Raw genomic sequence first — 18,180 nt, forward strand, 5'->3', positions numbered from 1 at the left:
TCAGTGTGTCAGTGAGTGTAGGAGTTGTAAGTCGTGTCAGAGAGAGCTAGCTAAAGATCCGTGTTCTGTTCCTGTAAATAGTCCACTCTCTATAATAAACACCTAACTACAAGTTCCTGGTTCCTGCTTCGTCTATCCTATCTGCAGCCAAGTCGCCAATTGCTTCCGTGGATTCTGCGTGTACTCTGCTAGGTCTGGCTAAGGTCCTGCAGCTAGTCAGAAAGTTGCGAAACACCAAATAGGTTCTGCCAGTAGGTTATGGGCAGCAGATTGGCGTAGATTGGTTGCAGCGAGTTCCTGAAGCAGTGGACGCCTGGGTCACACTATTCGCCTGTGGAGCTTGTAGCCAGGGTTGCTGTAGCAAAAATCTCCTCCTTTGGGAGGCAGAGACACAAGAGGCATCAGAGGAGGGAGGGAGGAAAGAGGGACAGAGGCCAGTGTTGCCTTCAGCACCCCTGGCCATCTTTTAGGCACCCCAGGGTGCCATGGCACACGGGTTGGAATCCACTGGTGTAGTGGATAGAGTGTGGGTCTTAGATGGTGAGATTTGGCATATAGGGTCAACTTGGCCTAGCCATTTTCTCTCAGTCTAATCTGGTTTGCAGGGCTACTACTGAGTATAAAATGAGATATATGCAGTAGACTGCAATTTAAGCGTGACAGGAGGTTGTTGAGGACCCTGAAGAACATCTCACCCTGCTAAGATTGTTTGATTCACTGCTATCCTACAGACGCACATGCCCTGAAAGGCGAGCTCTAAGTGCATTCAAAGCGCTTCACATCTCTTTTCCATATATGGTGGCCCAACATTTGGTTCAGCTCTCAGACCAAGTTGCATGTGACCCAGTGTTCTGTTGCCAACACTGGCCGTCTACCATAACTATTGTCTATTTTATTGTTTATTTTTGCTATGATGCACACAACTCTTTTTCTCTCCAGTACAACTTTTTGGGTGGAAGCAAAGAAATTGTAACCGACAGCATAGCACAGCTTATTGGTTTTGTCAACAGTGTAAGTGACTGCCATGTTTTGTTTTTCTTTTGTACTAACAAGAGCCACTTGGATGTTTTCACTTGGCTATCAATCTTAACAGCCTTGTCTTGCAAGCATCTGCTCTGGCAAAGTAATTGCATAGCATTGGATGATAGGAATACAGCGGTACCTTGGGTTAAGAACTTAATTTGTTCTGGAGGTCTGTTCTTAACCTGAAACTGTTCTTAACCTGAGGTACCACTTTAGCTAATGGGACCTCCCACTGCCACCACACCACCACCGCGCAATTTCTGTTCTCATCCTGAAGCAAAGTTCTTAACTTGAGGTACTATTTCTGGGTTAGCAGAGTCTGTAACCTGAAGCATATGTAACCTGAGGTACCACTGTACATGCACACTCATGAGGTCATGGCTTGTGATCTTATTTAAGGTTACCAAATGTCCCCGTTTCCCGGGGACAGTCCCCACATTTACAAATCAGTCCCCTGACAAATTCAGTCTATTTAGTAAGAAGAAGAAAAGTGTCCCCGGATTCATTGAAAAACATCTGGTAACCTTAATCCTATTTCAACATTACAATGTTACATTAAATGTTCATCTTGGAAAGGGAGCATATAAATAATGTATGCAAATAGATAAATGGCCAACACTGATCATTATGTTCTGTTATGTTAGACAATTAGGTCTTGATCCAGCTAAATTAGTATAGATTACATTCCATTTAAATCGAGACACCACTTAGTTGTGACTAACTTAAATAGCATGCATGGTTTCAGTGGTACTGACCCTACAACAGAAGACAAGATTGGCATATCTGACCCTTTTAGGACATAATGTTAAACCATAGTTTAACATGGTTTAAACAAACAGAGGTGCTCAACGTGATGTCTTCCAGCAATTATTAGATCACAGCTCACATCTGTCCCAGCCAGACCTACATTGGCTCCCAGTACGTTTCTGAGCACAATTCAAAGTGTTGGTGCTGACCTTGAAAGCCCTAAATGGCTTTGGCCCAGTATACCTGAAGGAGCGTCTCCACCCCCATCGTTCAGCCCGGACCCTGAGGTCCAGTGCCGAGGGCCTTCTGGTGGTTCCCTCACTGTGAGAAGTGAGGTTACAGGAAACCAGGTAGAGGGCCTTCTCAGTAGTGGCACCTTGCCCTGTGGAATGCCCTCCCATCAGATGCCAAGGAAATAAACTATTTGACTTTTAGAAGACATCTGAAGGCAGCCCTGTTTAGGGAAGTTTTTAATGTTTGAAGTTTTATTCTGTTATTAATGTTCTGTTGAAAGCCGCCCTGAGTGGCTGGGGAAACCCAGCCAGATGGGCGGGGTAGAAATAATAATAATAGGCATATGTACAAGATTCTAGTAGGGTTAAGTACAAAAATAAATAAATCACTCATCAGAAACCTGCATCTAACACTTACGTTACGTGTAGTATAACATTCATGAATCCTCATTTCATGTTGCCGAAACCTGGCTACTATCTCCATCTTATCCGCCCCACCCAATCCTGAAGGCTTACTTTGTCTGAATAGCCACTCCCTACTAACAACCTACAGATTAATAAGATTAGATTGAATTATCTGATACCAGGATGTGGGTGACTGATTCTATTTGTCACAGCAGTCGCCATTTGCTGCCCACCATCGACATGCACCCGGACAGTGTGTGTGTCACAATGTGTGCACTGTGGTGCACCCCCAGTTGTCTGGAGGCTGCCTCCCTGAGGCCACCCCTCATTTGCCTCATGGGCACACCAGCCCTGATTCCCTGGCTTCTTGCATGTGTAATGGCAAACTGGCACAAATTAGGACCAGGCTCTTACTTACAATCACCCAAATCTTTATGACGAATTCGTCAAAAATTAAGTTGGAACCGCTGAACATGTATTTTTCTCTGCCTTTATTTGAGCTTGCATTCTTTCCATCTTTTCAGATGTTTTCTAGCCTTAACATTACAGTTGTTCTATCTTCTTTGGAGTTCTGGACGGACCACAATAAAATCTCAACAGCAGGAGAGCCCGATGTGTTACTACGAAAATTTCTACGTTGGAAAAATTCATATCTTGTTCTACGGCCTCATGATCTGGCACTTTTGTTAGTGTAAGGAGATATATTTTCTCATATAAAGCACTCTAATACTGCTATAGCATGCATACTCATCTACACTGAGAGATAGTGACTCACTAACGTAGGCACTTTCTCCCTGGGGCTCTGGGTGCCCAAGCACCCACAAGATTTCACCTATAGAGGCTGGGCACCCACAAAATACAGGGTCAGGGGCGTGGGCACCACACCCCATGGAAGAGAGAGTACGGAGTTTGGGCGGAGGGTGGAAGAAAGTGTGGATTTCGGGTGGGAGGGGTCCAGTCGCCTCGCTACTGGAGCTCACGCCCTGCACTACGATATCGTGATGTGGGGTGTGCTGGGCACCCACAGTATGGGGTCCGAGTCAGTGTTGTTGTTCTCTAACATTTCAGAGAGGCGTCTTTCTGGTGGGGATTGAGCCTGGAAACGTCTGTGTGGAAAGCAGGCATTCCACCCCTGAGCCATAGCTTTCACCCTTTACTGAAATACAGTGGTGCCCCGCAAGACGAAATTAATTCATTCTGCGAATTTTTCCGTCTAGCGAATTTTTCGTCTTGTGAAGCACGAAATCCCATAGGAATGCATTGAAAATCAATTAATGCGTTCCTATGGTCAAAAAAAGTCCAAACAAAGCCAAATTTGGTACAACAAGAGTTTTTTAAGTGCTCTTTAAAGTCACACATACGGTAAAGAGCATTTCAAAATTCAAACCCAGAATTTTTTTTAAAAAAACAGCAGAGTGGCCCAATGGTCACAGAAAATCATAAAAATGCAGGAAAAAAACCACAAGCTTCCAGATTCTTTAAACCCCCTCCCCAACTGTTCCCCCAGCCACCCAGCACACAGAAATTCAAATCCAGAATTTTTTTAAAAAAACAGCAGAGTGGCCCAACGGTCACAGAAAATCATAAAAATGCAGAAAAAAAACACAAGCTTCCAGATTCTTGCAAACCCCTCCCCAACTGTTCCCCCACCCACCCAGCACACAGAAATACAAATCCAGATTTTTTTAAAAAACCAGCAGAGTGCCCCAATGGTCACAGAAAATCATAAAAATGCAGAAAGAAAACACACAAGCTTCCAGATTCTTGCAAACCCCTCCCCAACACCAAGTCCTTGAATTCCAAACACCCCAACCCAAAATCCAAAAACCCCCCAAAAAGTTTTAAAAGCTTAACTTACCAAATGGCTGCAAAAGAAGAAGAAGAAGAGTTTGGATTTGATATCCCGCCTTTCACTCCCTTTAAGGAGTCTCAAAGCGGCTAACAATCTCCTTTCCCTTCCTCCCCCACAACAAGCACTCTGTGAGGTGAGTGGGGCTGAGAGACTTCAGAAAAGTGTGACTGGCCCAAGGTCACCCAGCAGCTGCATGTGGAGGAGCGGAGACTCGAACCCGGTTCTCCAGATTACGAGACTACCGCTCTTAACCACTACACCACACTTAACCACTACACCACAAAAGAAGTTTTGGAAAAGCTTCAAAAATCACCGAAGTCTTTAAAAACCTCAAAAAAGGCTACTATGTGCACTGCGTTCTATGAGTTGCTCCTCGAAGTCAAGTCGCAACTGTATTAACGGTGTTAAGAAAAAAGAAACAAACTTGCAAGACGTTTTCGTCTTGCGAAGCAAGCCCATAGGGAAATTCGTCTTGCGAAGCAGCTCATAAAACGGAAAACCCTTTTGTCTAGCGAGTTTTCCATCTTGCGAGGCGTTCGTCTTGCGGGGCACCACTGTATTCATCATAGAACATTGTGCCCTTCAACGATATTTCTTCCTTAGAGTAGGTAGCAAATATAGCCTTCCATTAAAATGCAGTGCTGTGCAAACTAGGGACCGACAGATCAGTTTCAGTCCACTTCATATAGCCGTTTTGCATGTGCTCACATTTGACATGTGTTGTTTGCACATTCCATGTGCAGAATTCCCCCCCCCCCACTGAAAAATCATCCCAAATGTAGTAGGTTTTTTTAAAAAACAACAACACTTACATGGTGGTCTGAGGGATGACTCTACAGGTTTTCTTTTGTTTAACAACTCAAGCAGCTAGAAAATGATAACTGCCGTATTTTTCGCTCTATAAGATGCACCAGACCACAAGTTTTTGGAGGAGGAAAACAGGAAAAAAATATTCTGAATCTCAGAAGCCAGAACAGCAAGAGGGATCGCTGCGCAGCGAAAGCAGCAATCCCTCTTGCTGTTCTGGCTTCTGGGATAGCTGCGCAGCCTTGCATTCGCTCCATAAGACGCACACACATTTCCCCTTACTTTTTAGGAGGGAAAAAGTGAGTCTTATAGAGCAAAAAATACAGTATGTTCTCCCTCCACTGTCAGTGGTAGAATGCCTCTGAATACACTTGGTGGGACTCACAAGTGAGAAGAGTGCTCTTGCGTTGAGATCCTGCTTGGCCACTGAGAACAGGATGTTGCACTAGAGGGGCCTTTGGCCTGATCCAGCAGCCAGGCTGCAAAAGGGGGCTGCAAAAGCATCTGGGAGTGTTACGGTGTATTGTCTCTCTAATGGGCTTCAGATGGGAAAAGCAGGTGGCTGCTCTGATGGCTGTACTAATTTTACTGTACTAATTTCCTACAAGACAAAAAAAATTCCTTCCAGTAGCACCTTAAAGACCAACTAAGTTAGTTCTTGGTATAAGCTTTCGTGTGCATGCACACTTCTTCAGATACACTGAAACAGAAGTTTCCAGACCCTTCTATATAGTGAGAAGGTGGGGAGGGGTATTACTCAGAAGGGTGGTGGGAATGGGTGATTGGCAGATAGCTGTGATGAGCCTGTTGACGACTCTTAACGACTGCAATAGGTCTTACAGGAAAAAGCAAGGGGTGAGAAGGTGAAAAATGGCTTTGTCATGTATAATGAGATAAGAATCCAATGTCTTTGTTCAGACCAGGTCTCTCCATGGTTTTAAGTTTGGTAATAAGTTGCAATTCAGCAGCTTCTCTTTCCAGTCTATTTCTGAAATTCCTTTGTAGTAAAACAGCTACTTTGAGATCTTGTATAGAATGTCCTGGGAGATTGAAATGTTCTCCTACTGGTTTCTCTGTCTTTTGATTCCTGATGTCTGATTTATGTCCGTTTATTCTTTGGCATAAGGTCTGGCCTGTTTGTCCAATATAGAGAGCTGAATATAGAAGGGTCTGGTAACTTCTGTTTCAGTGTATCTGAAGAAGTGTGCATGCACACGAAAGCTCATACCAAGAACTAACTTAGTTGGTCTTTAAGGTGCTACTGGTAGGAATTATTTTTGTTTTGACTATGGCAGACCAACACGGCTACCTATCTGTAACTAATTTCCTACAAGGGCTGTCATGTCACCATGCCTTGTTGCTGCCACATTCCCTGCTTCGTGTGGCTAATGCCTGTTTTAAAAAGGAAACTGTGTTGATGTCAGCTCTCAGACCATTTAGTGGAAATCCTGCCCACTTTCCTAGGAGCATGCCCTGTTGAGCTTAATGGGACCTACTGCTGGGCTTGGGATTGCGCTATTAGGATCAAAGGATTTTCAGCTTTTTTGTGCAGTTATCTGAAAACTATAGCATTGCAAGAGCGCCAGCAGCTGGCCATAGAAAGTGAACCGACCTTTCCATAGGTAAAGCTGAGATAAAAAGTGCCTATGATGAGTCACTGTGTTGTAGATAGCATACCAGAGTTAAACCAGAGAGACCTGTTTCCAGATTCCTCTTCAGCCATGAAGCTCACTGAACAATCTTGGTCCACCATTCTGTACAGTGGTACCTCGGGTGAAGTACTTAATTCGTTCCGGAGTTCCGTTCTTAACCTGAAACTGTTCTTAACCTGAAGCATCACTTTAGCTAATGGGGCCTCCTGCTGCCACCGTTCCACTGGAGCACGATTTCTGCTCTCATCCTGAAGCAAAGTTCTTAACCCAGGGTACTATTTCTGATGGTGGAGGAGACTCTTGAGAGTCCCATGGACTGCAAGAAGATCAGACCTCTCCATTCTGAAGGAAATCAGCCCTGAGTGCTCACTGGAAGGACAGATCCTGAAGCTGAGGCTCCAATACTTTGGCCACCTCATGAGAAGAGAAGACTCCCTGGAAAAGACTCTGGTGTTGGGAAAGATGGAGGGCACAAGGAGAAGGGGACGACAGAGGACGAGGTGGCTGGACAGTGTTCTTGAAGCTACCAGGATGAGTCTGACCAAACTGCGGGAGGCAGTGGAAGACAGGGGTGCCTGGCGTGCTCTAGTCCATGGGGTCACGAAGAGTCCTAAACGACTAAACAACAACTATTTCTGGGTTAGCGGAGTCTGTAACCTGAAGCGTATGTAACCTGAAGCGCATGTAACCCGAGGTACCACTGTATTTGTTTATCAAGGAATAAATCCAGCTTTGCGTTGTTACAAATGTTATGTCAGTGCAAGCATTTCTGCTTGCCTTATGGAACCATCTCCCCCCCTCTCCATGCTGTTCTTGGAGTACTCAGGATCCTGCCCCCAGTCAATTAGAGGGCATGGGGGAGATGGGAGAAAGCCGCATTGTGCTAGTTTAAGTCTTTGCACAAGTTTGGACCAGTTAGTTGAGTCCAGCGCAGTATTTATTTTGTGCCCTTCCTCACAAAGCATTTTGTCACAGAGTTGCCTGAGTTCCTTGGATGAAGATGTGATGAAAAATGTCTACATATCAATTAATAATTGTGCCACGTTAAATGCTCTTGATGTGGGGCAACATAAGGAAAAGAAATCAACTGCATCTTTGGACAGCTGTAGGATGTTATGTTCACATTATCGATGGATCCAACGAAAAGCCAATTTAAGATATCTAAGAGAAAACTCCAACCGAAGGGAATGTGAGAGACAGAGACTTCGCCAACCTGCTGCCCTCCAGATGTTTTGGATTACAGTTTCTGTCATATCCAGCAATCTGTTGGCAGTGGCTGATGAGAGTTGTAATCCCAAACAACTGGACAGCCCCAAGTTGGCAAAGCACCTGTCATAGATGCAAGACAGAAACTGCACAAGAAAATGGTGTCCTTCTCTTATAGAATCATAGAATCATAGAGTTGGAAGAGACCACAAGGGCCATCGAGTCCAACCCCCTGCCAAGCAGGAAACACCATCAGAGCACTCCTGACATATGGTTGTCAAGCCTCTGCTTAAAGACCTCCAAAGAAGGAGACTCCACCACACTCCTTGGCAGCAAATTCCACTGTCAAACAGCTCTTACTGTCAGGAAGTTCTTCCTAATGTTGAGGTGGAATCTTTTTTCTTGTAGTTTGGATCCACTGCTCCGTGTCCGCTTCTCTGGAGCAGCAGAAAACAACCTTTCTCCCTCCTCTATGTGACATCCTTTTATATATTTGAACATGGCTATCATATCACCCCTTAACCTCCTCTTCTCCAGGCCAAACATGCCCAGCTCCCTTAGCCGTTCCTCATAAGGCATCGTTTCCAGGCCTTTGACCATTTTGGTTGCCCTCCTCTGGACACGTTCCAGTTTGTCAGTGTCCTTCTTGAACTGTGGTGCCCAGAACTGGACACAGTACTCCAGAGTACTGTGGACACAGTACTGACCAGAGCAGAATATAGTGGCACTATTACTTCCCTTGATCTAGATGCTATACTCCTATTGATGCAGCCCAGAATTGCATTGGCTTTTTTAGCTGCCGCGTCACACTGTTGGCTCATGTCAAGTTTGTGGTCAACCAAGACTCCTAGATCCTTTTCACATGTACTGCTCTCAAGCCAGGTGTCACCCATCTTGCATGGGAAAGCATAGAAGCACAGCTCAGGGGCCCCTGCCAGGAAAAGTTTCGCTTCTGCTGAAAAATTCCAGCAGATGTTAGAGCTAAATAGCAGATTGCTCACCTGGGATTGTGGTCAAATGATGGTGGAAGGGACCAGCTGTGGCAACAAGACCTGGGAAAGCCACTGTGTCTGTAATGTTCTCCACACCTTCTTGATTATGTGAAGACTTTGCCATTTCTTTTGAAGACACAATTCCTTTAGCTACTCCACCATCTCCTTTTGTGTTTTAGTTACAGGGAGAAACCTAATTATATAGGAGCAGGATTCATGGGGAAGCTGTGCCTCCGGAATTTTGATGCAGGAGTTGCTCTGGTACAGTATTGCTGAACTTTCTTGGCTTGTATATGTTGCCTGTCTTGGATTTAGGGATTGCAGGGGTGGGTAACCTGTGACCCTTCAGATTGAACATGCTCTGCAGACACACCCTTAGTGTATGAACAGGGATGCCTATTCAACTTCCCTGACTTTAGAGCAAAGTACAATACGATCTTAGGTTCTACAAAATGAACTTAAATACAGTGGTACCTTGGAATAAGAACTTAATTCGTTCTGGAGGTCCGTTCTTAATCTGAAACTGTTCTTAACCTGAGGTACCACTTTAGCTAATGGGGCCTCCTGCTGCTGCCATGCCACTGCCACACAATTTCTGTTCTCATCCTGAAGCAAAGTTCTTAACCCGAGGTACTATTTCTGGGTTAGCGGAGTCTGTAACCTGAAGCGTCTGTAACCCGAGTTACCACTGTGCTGAGAAGCTCCTAAAATACGGTCCTAAGAGATTTCTTTGCATTTAGTCACCCATAATGGAGTGGAATAATCTGGTTCCTAATTCCAGTTTTCCCTCTTCCTTCTAGTATCAGAAGTCCATGAGCAAAGAGCCATTCTCCGTCATCCTGGCCCAATTGCTGGGCCTTAACCTGGGGATGGAATATGACAACGGCAAAGAGTGCAAGTGCCCAGAAGGCTTTGTCTGCATAATGAACACAGAAGCAGTGTAAGTAGTATGACTATTGCAGTGAACAGCTCATAGATAGTCCTACAGTGTTAGGTCTGGACATAAGCCTCTGCTTGCACTTTTGATAGTGGAAGGCAGCAGTGGAGCTCATCTCCTATCTCAGCACTGTACTGAGAATGGAGATAACAGAAATGGTGGCTACTCTGCTGCAGTTTACCATCAAAGAACAGGCACAAGCTTATCTCCTGTGGTTTGTCAACAACAACAACATTCATTTATGTGCTGCTCATCTGACTGGGTTGCCCCAGTCACTCTGGGCAGCTCCCAACAAAAAATAGCAAAAGCACAATACCACACCACACACTAAAAACTTCCCCTCAAATTCTGGAACAAATTCAGAGGCCAGGAAAGCCTAATTATGTCCGTGGGTCTGATGTTCTCCACTCCTGCCACAGCGGCGTAGAGTGGGATGTCAGCACCCGGGGCAAGGCAAGTAATTTGCGCCCCCTAACCCCTAACCTGCCGCCGCTGCCAGCTTCTTCTTGCTGCTGCCTGGGCTGGGGTATTTACGGTAAGGTAGCCACGGCGACGGCGGCAGGTCCGTGTCAGGTGATCTGAGGCGAGTTGCCGCTGGCGCTGCCGCCCAAACGACGGCGCTTGCCCAGAGGAGGAGGAGGGCAGAGAGGCGAGGAAAATGCAACATGGCCCAGCAGCTGCAGCAGCGGTGGCGGCAGCGGGGCTGTGAGGAGGGGCTGCCTGGCGCGCCCTCCGCGGCCCTGATACGCGGGGACCGCGGCGAGCGCTGAGAGCCGCTGCCTGCCGGACGCCTTCAGCCCGGATGCACGCACAGCTCGTTGGTTCCGCGAGACATGGGGCTCTGCTACAGCCTGCGCCCGAGGCTCTTCGGCGACCGGAGGCGGCCAGCGCGCCCCCCCCAGATGTTGCGCCCGGTGCGGTCGGCCCCCCCTGCACCCCCCACGCTATGCCACTGTCCTGCCATAAGGGGTAAAATTCTGCTATACCTGTGTATAAATAAGGCTTGTGCATTAGCAAACTTTGAAGAGCCAAAAATCTTCCACTGCTATTGATAGATTTGGTATCTGCTCTTATCATTTTGTACCAAATGTAACTGGAAAAAATCCAGTAAGTAGAAAGTGCAAAGCTTGTTTAATACTGGTAAAAGGTAAAGGGACCCCTGACCATTAGGTCCAGTCATGACCGACTCTGAGGTTGCGGCGCTCATCTCACTTTATTGGCCGAGGGAGCCGGTGTACAGCTTCTGGGTCATGTGGCCAGCATGACTATGCTGCTTCTGGTGAACCAGAGCAGTGCACGGAAACGCTGTTTACCTTCCCGCCGGAGCGGTACCTATTGATCTACTTGCACTTTGACGTACTTTCGAACTGCTAGGTTGGCAGGAGCAGGGACCGAACAACGGGAGCTCCCCCCGTCGCGGGGATTCAAACCGCCGACCTTCTGATCAGCAAGTCCAGCGCCACCCACGTCCCTTAATACTGGAGACCTATGCTATTTCTCCCCTCAAGATAATTGGAGGTGGTTTTAAAGAGGGATCATGCTGTGTACACTCATTTCCCCTTTTGCCTCTAGACAGCAAGTTCTTTCAGGTCTTTTGCATTCTTTCAATAATTGCAAAACACCCACAATTTACATTTAAAATACATGGCTTCCCTCCAAGAATCATGGAAAGTATACTTTGTGGTTGTGAAGTGTAGCTCTGTGAGGGATATACAACAATTCCCAATATTAATTGGGAAAAGTCATGTGCATTAAATCTATGGTGTGGATGTTAACCAGCTGAAAGTAGGACAAAATAATGGTCATATTTAAAAAACTTGATCCTACCTTTTATTGTTTTATAGTGATTTAATATGATGCCTCGGAGCCATGTCTGCAACTATGCAGACCGTAACAAAACTTCTTGAAAACTTCATAAAAATGTTAAAAGATTCTTATTTTTTTGTTTTTTGGTGGAAAAAAATGTCACCTTCCAGGTTTCAGAAACTGGCCTGGCCTCCTGCTGCATGTGAGGAGCTTGCCCTATATATACTTGAGTAGGACCCTGGCAGAGACACATGCCCGACTGGCATGTTTTCTCCCTCCTGGTCAATCGGAGGCTTCAAAAGCTTTCTTCTGCCTGAACATCACAGCGACCAATGCCAACAGATACCGGCACACTTAGGGATCCGCAGAGTTTGCGCGGCTTACATAACAGACCTCAGCAACTCAGCATTTTGGCTAATCTACTTTATTTACATATAAACACACAGAGAGCACTGCAACATGGCTCCCTCTCTCTCTAGCATCAGACAGCAAAGAGAAAGAACAAAGGACAATAGTCCCACTTCACGGAACACAGTACAGTGATACCTCAGGTTACAGACGCTTCAAGTTACAGACGTTTCAGGTTACAGACTCCACTAACCCAGAAATAGTACCTCGGGTTAAGAACTTTGCTTCAGGATGAGAACAGAAATCGTGCGGCGGCAGCAGGAGGCCCCATCAGCTAAAGTGGTGCTTCAGGTTAAGAACAGTTTCAAGTTAAGAACGGACCTCCGGAACGAATTAAGTTCTTAACCTGAGGTACCACTGTAACACAAACATCCTGTCTCCATCACTTCCCACTCTGTGGAGTCAAAACATACCACGTCATGTGAAAGACAACAATCCCATGACTGCAATCATGGAGCAGGAATTCTAACACTGCACTCAGCAGCCCTCCATTCAGCATGCATAAGAAGGAAGGGGCTCTTGTTTGTATTTTTTTATTTAAAAATGTGTTAAATGTGTATGTGTGCTTGCCATATAATAATATCAGATTCATCTTACTATGTTTCAGACTTTCAAGTGGAATTAAAGCTTTTAGCAGCTGCAGCATTGAAGACTTCCAATATTTCATTAAATTCAGGGGAGCCCACTGTCTCTCTAATCGACCTAATTTAAAATTGTTTTATAAGAAGCGAAGTGCCAGAAGCAGAGCGCTTTGTGGGAATGGAGTTCTGGAAGCTGGAGAGAAGTGTGACTGCGGCTCTGAAGAGGTCAGTGCCTCCTAAACGTTTCCCAGGTTTGTTCATTTGAATGTGTGTCCTGCCCTGTTCCAGGCGTCTTGGGTTGATTATTTAAAATAGAGAAGCAGACATTTAGAATAACTCCCACCTACCTTTGCCTGACACGGGTGGCACTGTGGGTTAAACCACAGAGCCTAGGACTTGCTGATCAGAAGGTTGGCGGTTCGAATCCCCGCGAGGGGGTGAGCTCCCATTGCTCGGTCCCTGTTCCTGCCAACCTAGCAGTTTGAAAGCACGTCAAAGTGCAAGTAGATAAATAGGTACCACTCCGGTGGGAAGGTAAATGGCGTTTCCGTGCGCTGCTCTGGTTCGCCAGAAGCAGCTTAGCTGTCTACAGACAAATGCCAGCTCCCTCGGCCTGTAAAGCGAGATGAGCGCACAACCCCAGAGTCGGTCACGAGTGGACCTAATGGTCAGGGGTCCCTTTACCTTTACCTCTGCCTGCCTTCCACTTTTGCTCTGGGAAGCCTCCAGGGCTGCTGCAAACTCCCCTTTTGGAAAACTGGCAGCTGCCTAAAACCAAGTGGCTCTCCAAGGTTTCAGGCAGTATTCTCTCCCAGTCCTACCTGGAGATGATGGGGGTTGAACCTGGGAACTTCTGCATTCAAAGCCGATGCTCTAGCACTGAGCTACCGTAAGGTTACCAGATTTTTTTTCAATGAATCTGGGGACACTTTTCAACTTCAAACAAAAACATCTTGGAGGTCCCAGGCCACAGAGAGGTTAGGCTGGCCTCAACTAGAGCCAGGGCTTTTCAGCTGTGGTGGAACGCCCTGCCACAAGAGACTAGGGCCCTGCGGGACTTCACATCTTTCCACAGGGCCTGCAAGACAGAGCTGTTCCACCAGACCTTTGGTTAGGGCACAGCCTGACTCCCTGCCTTGGCAATCTTCACAGAACTCTAGCCCAATGGTTGCCATCAATTTGATTTGAATTAATTTTATAATGAAATGTTTTTAGAATGTTGTATTATTTTATTGTTGTTAGCCGCCCTGAGCCCGGCTTCGGTTGGGGAGGGCGGGATATAAATTTTTAAAAATTATTATTATTATTAACTTAAGTAGGAATGATAGGATTTTGTCAGGGGACTAATTTGTAAATCCGGGGACTGTCCCTGGGAAACGAGGACATCTGGTAACCTTAAGCTACGGCCCTTCTGGTTGTTTTTGCCTGCTCCTGATGTGTTTAAATTGGAAAAATACTTGTCGCATTCTCTTCTAGCACAGCTTTTGAAATTTAAAAATATCAACAACATGGTTATCAAATGAAAAACTAAGTAGCAGTTACCGTATTTTTTGCTCTATAAGACTTACTTTTTCCCTCCTAAAAAGTAAGGGGAAATGGGTGTGCGTCTTATGGAGCGAATGCAGGCTGCGCAGCTATCCCAGAAGCCAGAACAGCAAGAGGAATTGCTGCTTTCACTGCGCAGTGATCCCTCTTGCTGTTCTGGCTTCTGAGATTCAGAATATTTTTATCTTGTTTTCCTCCTCCAAAAACTAGGTGCGTCTTGTGGTCTGGTGCATCTTATAGAGCAAAAAATACGGTATTTGAAAAGCCAACCAAAGCCAACAGGAGACCATATATGTGAAGACCAGTTTACTGTCAGGAATTTAAAAACTAACCCTATATCCAAACAACAGTACAAAAAGCTCATTGGCTTAGAGCCAGGTTAGTTTAGGAACCAATATATATCTGCCTAGGAATTAAATTTACCTTCAGGATGCCTCATGGGAATTGCTTTGTATATTAAAAATAGTATTATAATCAGGTTTATTTGAGTAAAATTTGAAGTCAGCCTTTCCCTCTTGTCTTTTCCTGTCTTTTGAAATTCCTCTGTGTTAAAAAGCATAATGTAGCAGAAAAGATTTGGGCAGATTCCATGTATAAACCTTTACTTTTATTTATTTAATAAAATTTATACACTGCTTGATTATAAAACAGCAACCCTCAAAGCGGCTTACAAAAAAAGCTTTGGAGTTTCAGCTTTTACTTTCATATTTTTTTTCACTGTCTAAACTTTTTACTGACCCCAAACAAAAAGCTGTATGATTTTTGTTTTCAGGAATGTAAGTACAGTAAATGTTGTACTAGCTCATGTACATTTCTCCGTGGAGCAGTGTGCAGCAATGAATTGTGCTGTGAAAATTGTCAGGTAAGATGCTAAAGTACTCTCTTCACTGCCTTGGCCACACATTCACCTCAGTTAGTTTGAATCGACATTACAACTTCCTCTGAATTTTATCTCCGTAACCTCTGTGTTGCAGCCAATGCTCATCCTACACAAAGTTGGCCCATCAAAGTTAATGGACATGGCAAGTTTAGTTTGATTAATGTCAGTGGGTCTACTGTGAGTAGAACTTAGTAGGTGGACTTCAGGAGACAGAAGAGCAATGTCCAGCCACTTTTGATTGATGGGGTCTGTGTGGAGAGGGTAACAACGTTCAGATTTTTGGGTATTGAATTACAAGAGGATCTGTCCTGGAGTGTCAACACAAGGGGGCTTGTGAAGAAGGCACAGCAGAGACTGTACTTTTTAAGAATCCTAAGGAAAAACCATCTTCCACAGAAACTGCTGCTTGCCTTCTATCACTGTGCCATTGAGAGCGTGCTCACTTATGGCTTATGTGTGTGGTACGGAAGCTGTACTACCCAGGACAGGATGGCGTTGTGCAGAGTTGTTAAGGCAGCAGAGAGCATTGTTGGCTGCCCACTCTCTACCTTAGAGCAGATTTATGCCACAAGGTGCCATAGGAAGGCACTGGACATAGTAAAAGATCCATCGCATCCTGGTCACTGTCTCTTTGAGCTCCTGCTGTCGGGACGGAGATACAGGACGATGATGACAAGAACGAGCTGTCTTAAGAACAGCTTCTTCTCCAGAGCGATCTCGGCCCTGAATGGGAAACCTGGACTTTGAAAGTCATCTAATCTTCCTTGCTGTATTATATTATATTGTTTTAATTAGTGTTTTTATAGTTGTTCTGATTTTGAGTGGAGTGCCCTATCTGGGTGGATGGAGCAGCCAAGTAATTTCGTTGTCCCTGAGAGGGGGCAATGACAATAAAGATATTATTATTATTATTATTATTATTATTATTATTATTATTATTATTATTATTACAACCATTTGCAGCCTGATATAAGATGCTAATTAACTTTGAACTGCAATCAGATCAAGGAAGAATTTCCTTTAAACATGGAATTCCACTTTTGAGGATTTCCATATCAGCATTAAATACTGGTGTTGTTCAAGCGTAGGGAAAGAATCTCAGGGTCTCAGCAACAATGTAAGCACTGACACAGGTGAGTGTGAAGGTTTACCAGAGTTCTGCAGGCCATGTAGGAGAAATCCAAATCACAAAAAGGAGACACGGTTTTATTGATTGCAAAGCAATGCACATGACCACCAGGCTAATGCAGTTACTGATCAAAGACTGCTCACTGCACTCAGAATTATACCTTCAGCGGCAACTCATCTAGCCTTCTGGCAGGAGAGACTCTTGTACCTTTTCTGCTCAGCCCAAGGCAGGGCTTCACTAATCTCTAGGGAAGAGGCAGGATATAAATACATATATAATAAAATGGTACTACTACTACTACTACTACTGAAGCACGTGAACCTAAGCAGGTACTTGCTTGGTGTTAAATAAGGATCAGGAAGACTCAGCAATGGAGAATAAGAAGGTGAAGTTTATTGCCAGGCAATAAGGACCCAGTTTGGAATCTCTTCCAAAAGGAACTGGGACCCCGATTGACAGAAATCCAGAGGTCTTATACCTGAGCAGATCACAGCAAATCGTAGATCATGAGACAACCATGAGACAGCCACGATACAGTCAGCAAAAATTAGCCAATTAGCAAGCTTCTTGCCATGCTACCAGCTCCTGGTCAAGCACGGAGTTCTAGTTCTGCTTTCCGATGCAGTGATGCTCTGTCTAACCTCTCCCCTAGTTATGACAGGAGAGGGAGTTTGGAGATTTTGTGGTTTTGCTCTTCCTGTTCTGTGGATTAATTTAGCCTGTATCTGAGGGGATTTTGTACCAGAATCTCTGATTCACGTCTTCCCCTTGTCGAGGCTACACAGATGTTTGTCGGGGAAAGGTCGGCTCCTAATTTTGCTGTTTCAAGCAATATGCAGTTAGCCAAGGTTGGGAAACACTGAGCTAAGGCACAGCTTCCCTTTGATTCAAAATGGATTATAAAATACTGTAAGCTCTGATTATGTGTGAGCATATATGAATATATTGATTACTGATAACTGATTATATGGATAGCATAGGGGTAGCCCTTCTTCCTTGCCTCACTACTACTAATAATAATAATAATGGATCAGTAAGTTAGTCCCACAGTCTGTTTCCCATGGGATTCTTCATAAAAGCCTTGTTGCTCCCATTGCTCTGTCCTAGCTCCTACCAAGCTAGCAGTTCGAAAGCACACCAGTGCAAGTAGATAACTAGGTACCACTGCGGCGGGAATCCTCCCCTAGCTGTAGTCCTCCATGAAAAATGCTATTGATACTTTCCTTCTTCCTTTTCCTTTTCACCTAGTTCAAGCCAAGAAACACAATCTGTAGAGCAGCTATAGATAGTGTCTGCGATTTCCCTGAGTACTGCAATGGCAGTTCAGCATCCTGCCCAAGCAATGTTTATGCCCAGAATGGCTACAGCTGTGCCTCTGATTCTGGCTACTGTTATGGTGGATCCTGTCAGTCGGCTGATCTACAGTGTCAGGATCTTTTTGGTGAAAGTAAGTGAGACAATTTGCTTTTTTGCTTCTTTTAAAAACAAAATGAAATATTTACCCTTAAAAACAACAACAAGCAAGCAAGCAAGCAAACAAACAGCTTCCTTCTGTAACCAAATTGTGTGCGCATGCCCATTCACACCTATACCATGACCTTTTCTCAGTTTTTATACCAGTTTGCCCAGCCAATGAGTCCTGGGTTTCTCTTGGACTCTTTGAGCAGAATTCAGCGTCATACTACAGTGGTGCCTCGCAAGACGAAAAGAATCCGTTCCGCGAGTCTCTTCGTCTAGCGGTTTTTTCGTCTTGCGAAGCAAGCCCATTGACAGCTTTAGCGGATTAGCGCTACAGCGGTCTAGTGGTTTCTAGCGATCAGCTGCTAAGCGGCTTATCAGCGGATCAGCTGTTAAGCGGCTTAGCGGCTTAGGAAAAGGGGGAAAACGAAAAAAAACCGCGGGGACACGCAAGATTTTTTCGTCTTGCGAAGCAACCCCATAGGGAAATTCGTTTTGCGAAGTGCCTCCAAAACGGAA

General features: G+C 45.1%; 1 protein-coding gene and 1 long non-coding RNA gene across 2 annotated transcripts in view; both read left to right on the plus strand.

Annotated features, from left to right (window-relative positions):
- LOC309373612 overlaps window positions 1-18,180 on the plus strand; it is a 67,705-nt gene that overhangs the window by 21,405 nt on the left and 28,120 nt on the right. The gene's annotated exons all lie outside the window — the stretch shown is intronic.
- Window positions 1-18,180, plus strand: part of LOC309374786 (disintegrin and metalloproteinase domain-containing protein 2-like) — a gene marked incomplete at its 5' end in the record, with an annotated part of 46,126 nt that overhangs the window by 14,249 nt on the left and 13,697 nt on the right. Inside the window, 7 exons of the mRNA XM_081919968.1 lie at window positions 940-1,011; window positions 2,933-3,099; window positions 9,097-9,178; window positions 9,718-9,857; window positions 12,676-12,874; window positions 14,967-15,056; window positions 17,452-17,650. Of these exons, the coding sequence (XP_081776094.1) occupies window positions 940-1,011; window positions 2,933-3,099; window positions 9,097-9,178; window positions 9,718-9,857; window positions 12,676-12,874; window positions 14,967-15,056; window positions 17,452-17,650 (949 nt within the window). The remainder of the gene's footprint in view (window positions 1-939; window positions 1,012-2,932; window positions 3,100-9,096; window positions 9,179-9,717; window positions 9,858-12,675; window positions 12,875-14,966; window positions 15,057-17,451; window positions 17,651-18,180) is intronic.

The sequence above is a fragment of the Podarcis melisellensis genome (assembly GCF_964234715.1).
Source record: "Podarcis melisellensis genome assembly, chromosome: 7".
In the NCBI taxonomy this organism is placed as follows: domain Eukaryota; kingdom Metazoa; phylum Chordata; class Lepidosauria; order Squamata; family Lacertidae; genus Podarcis; species Podarcis melisellensis.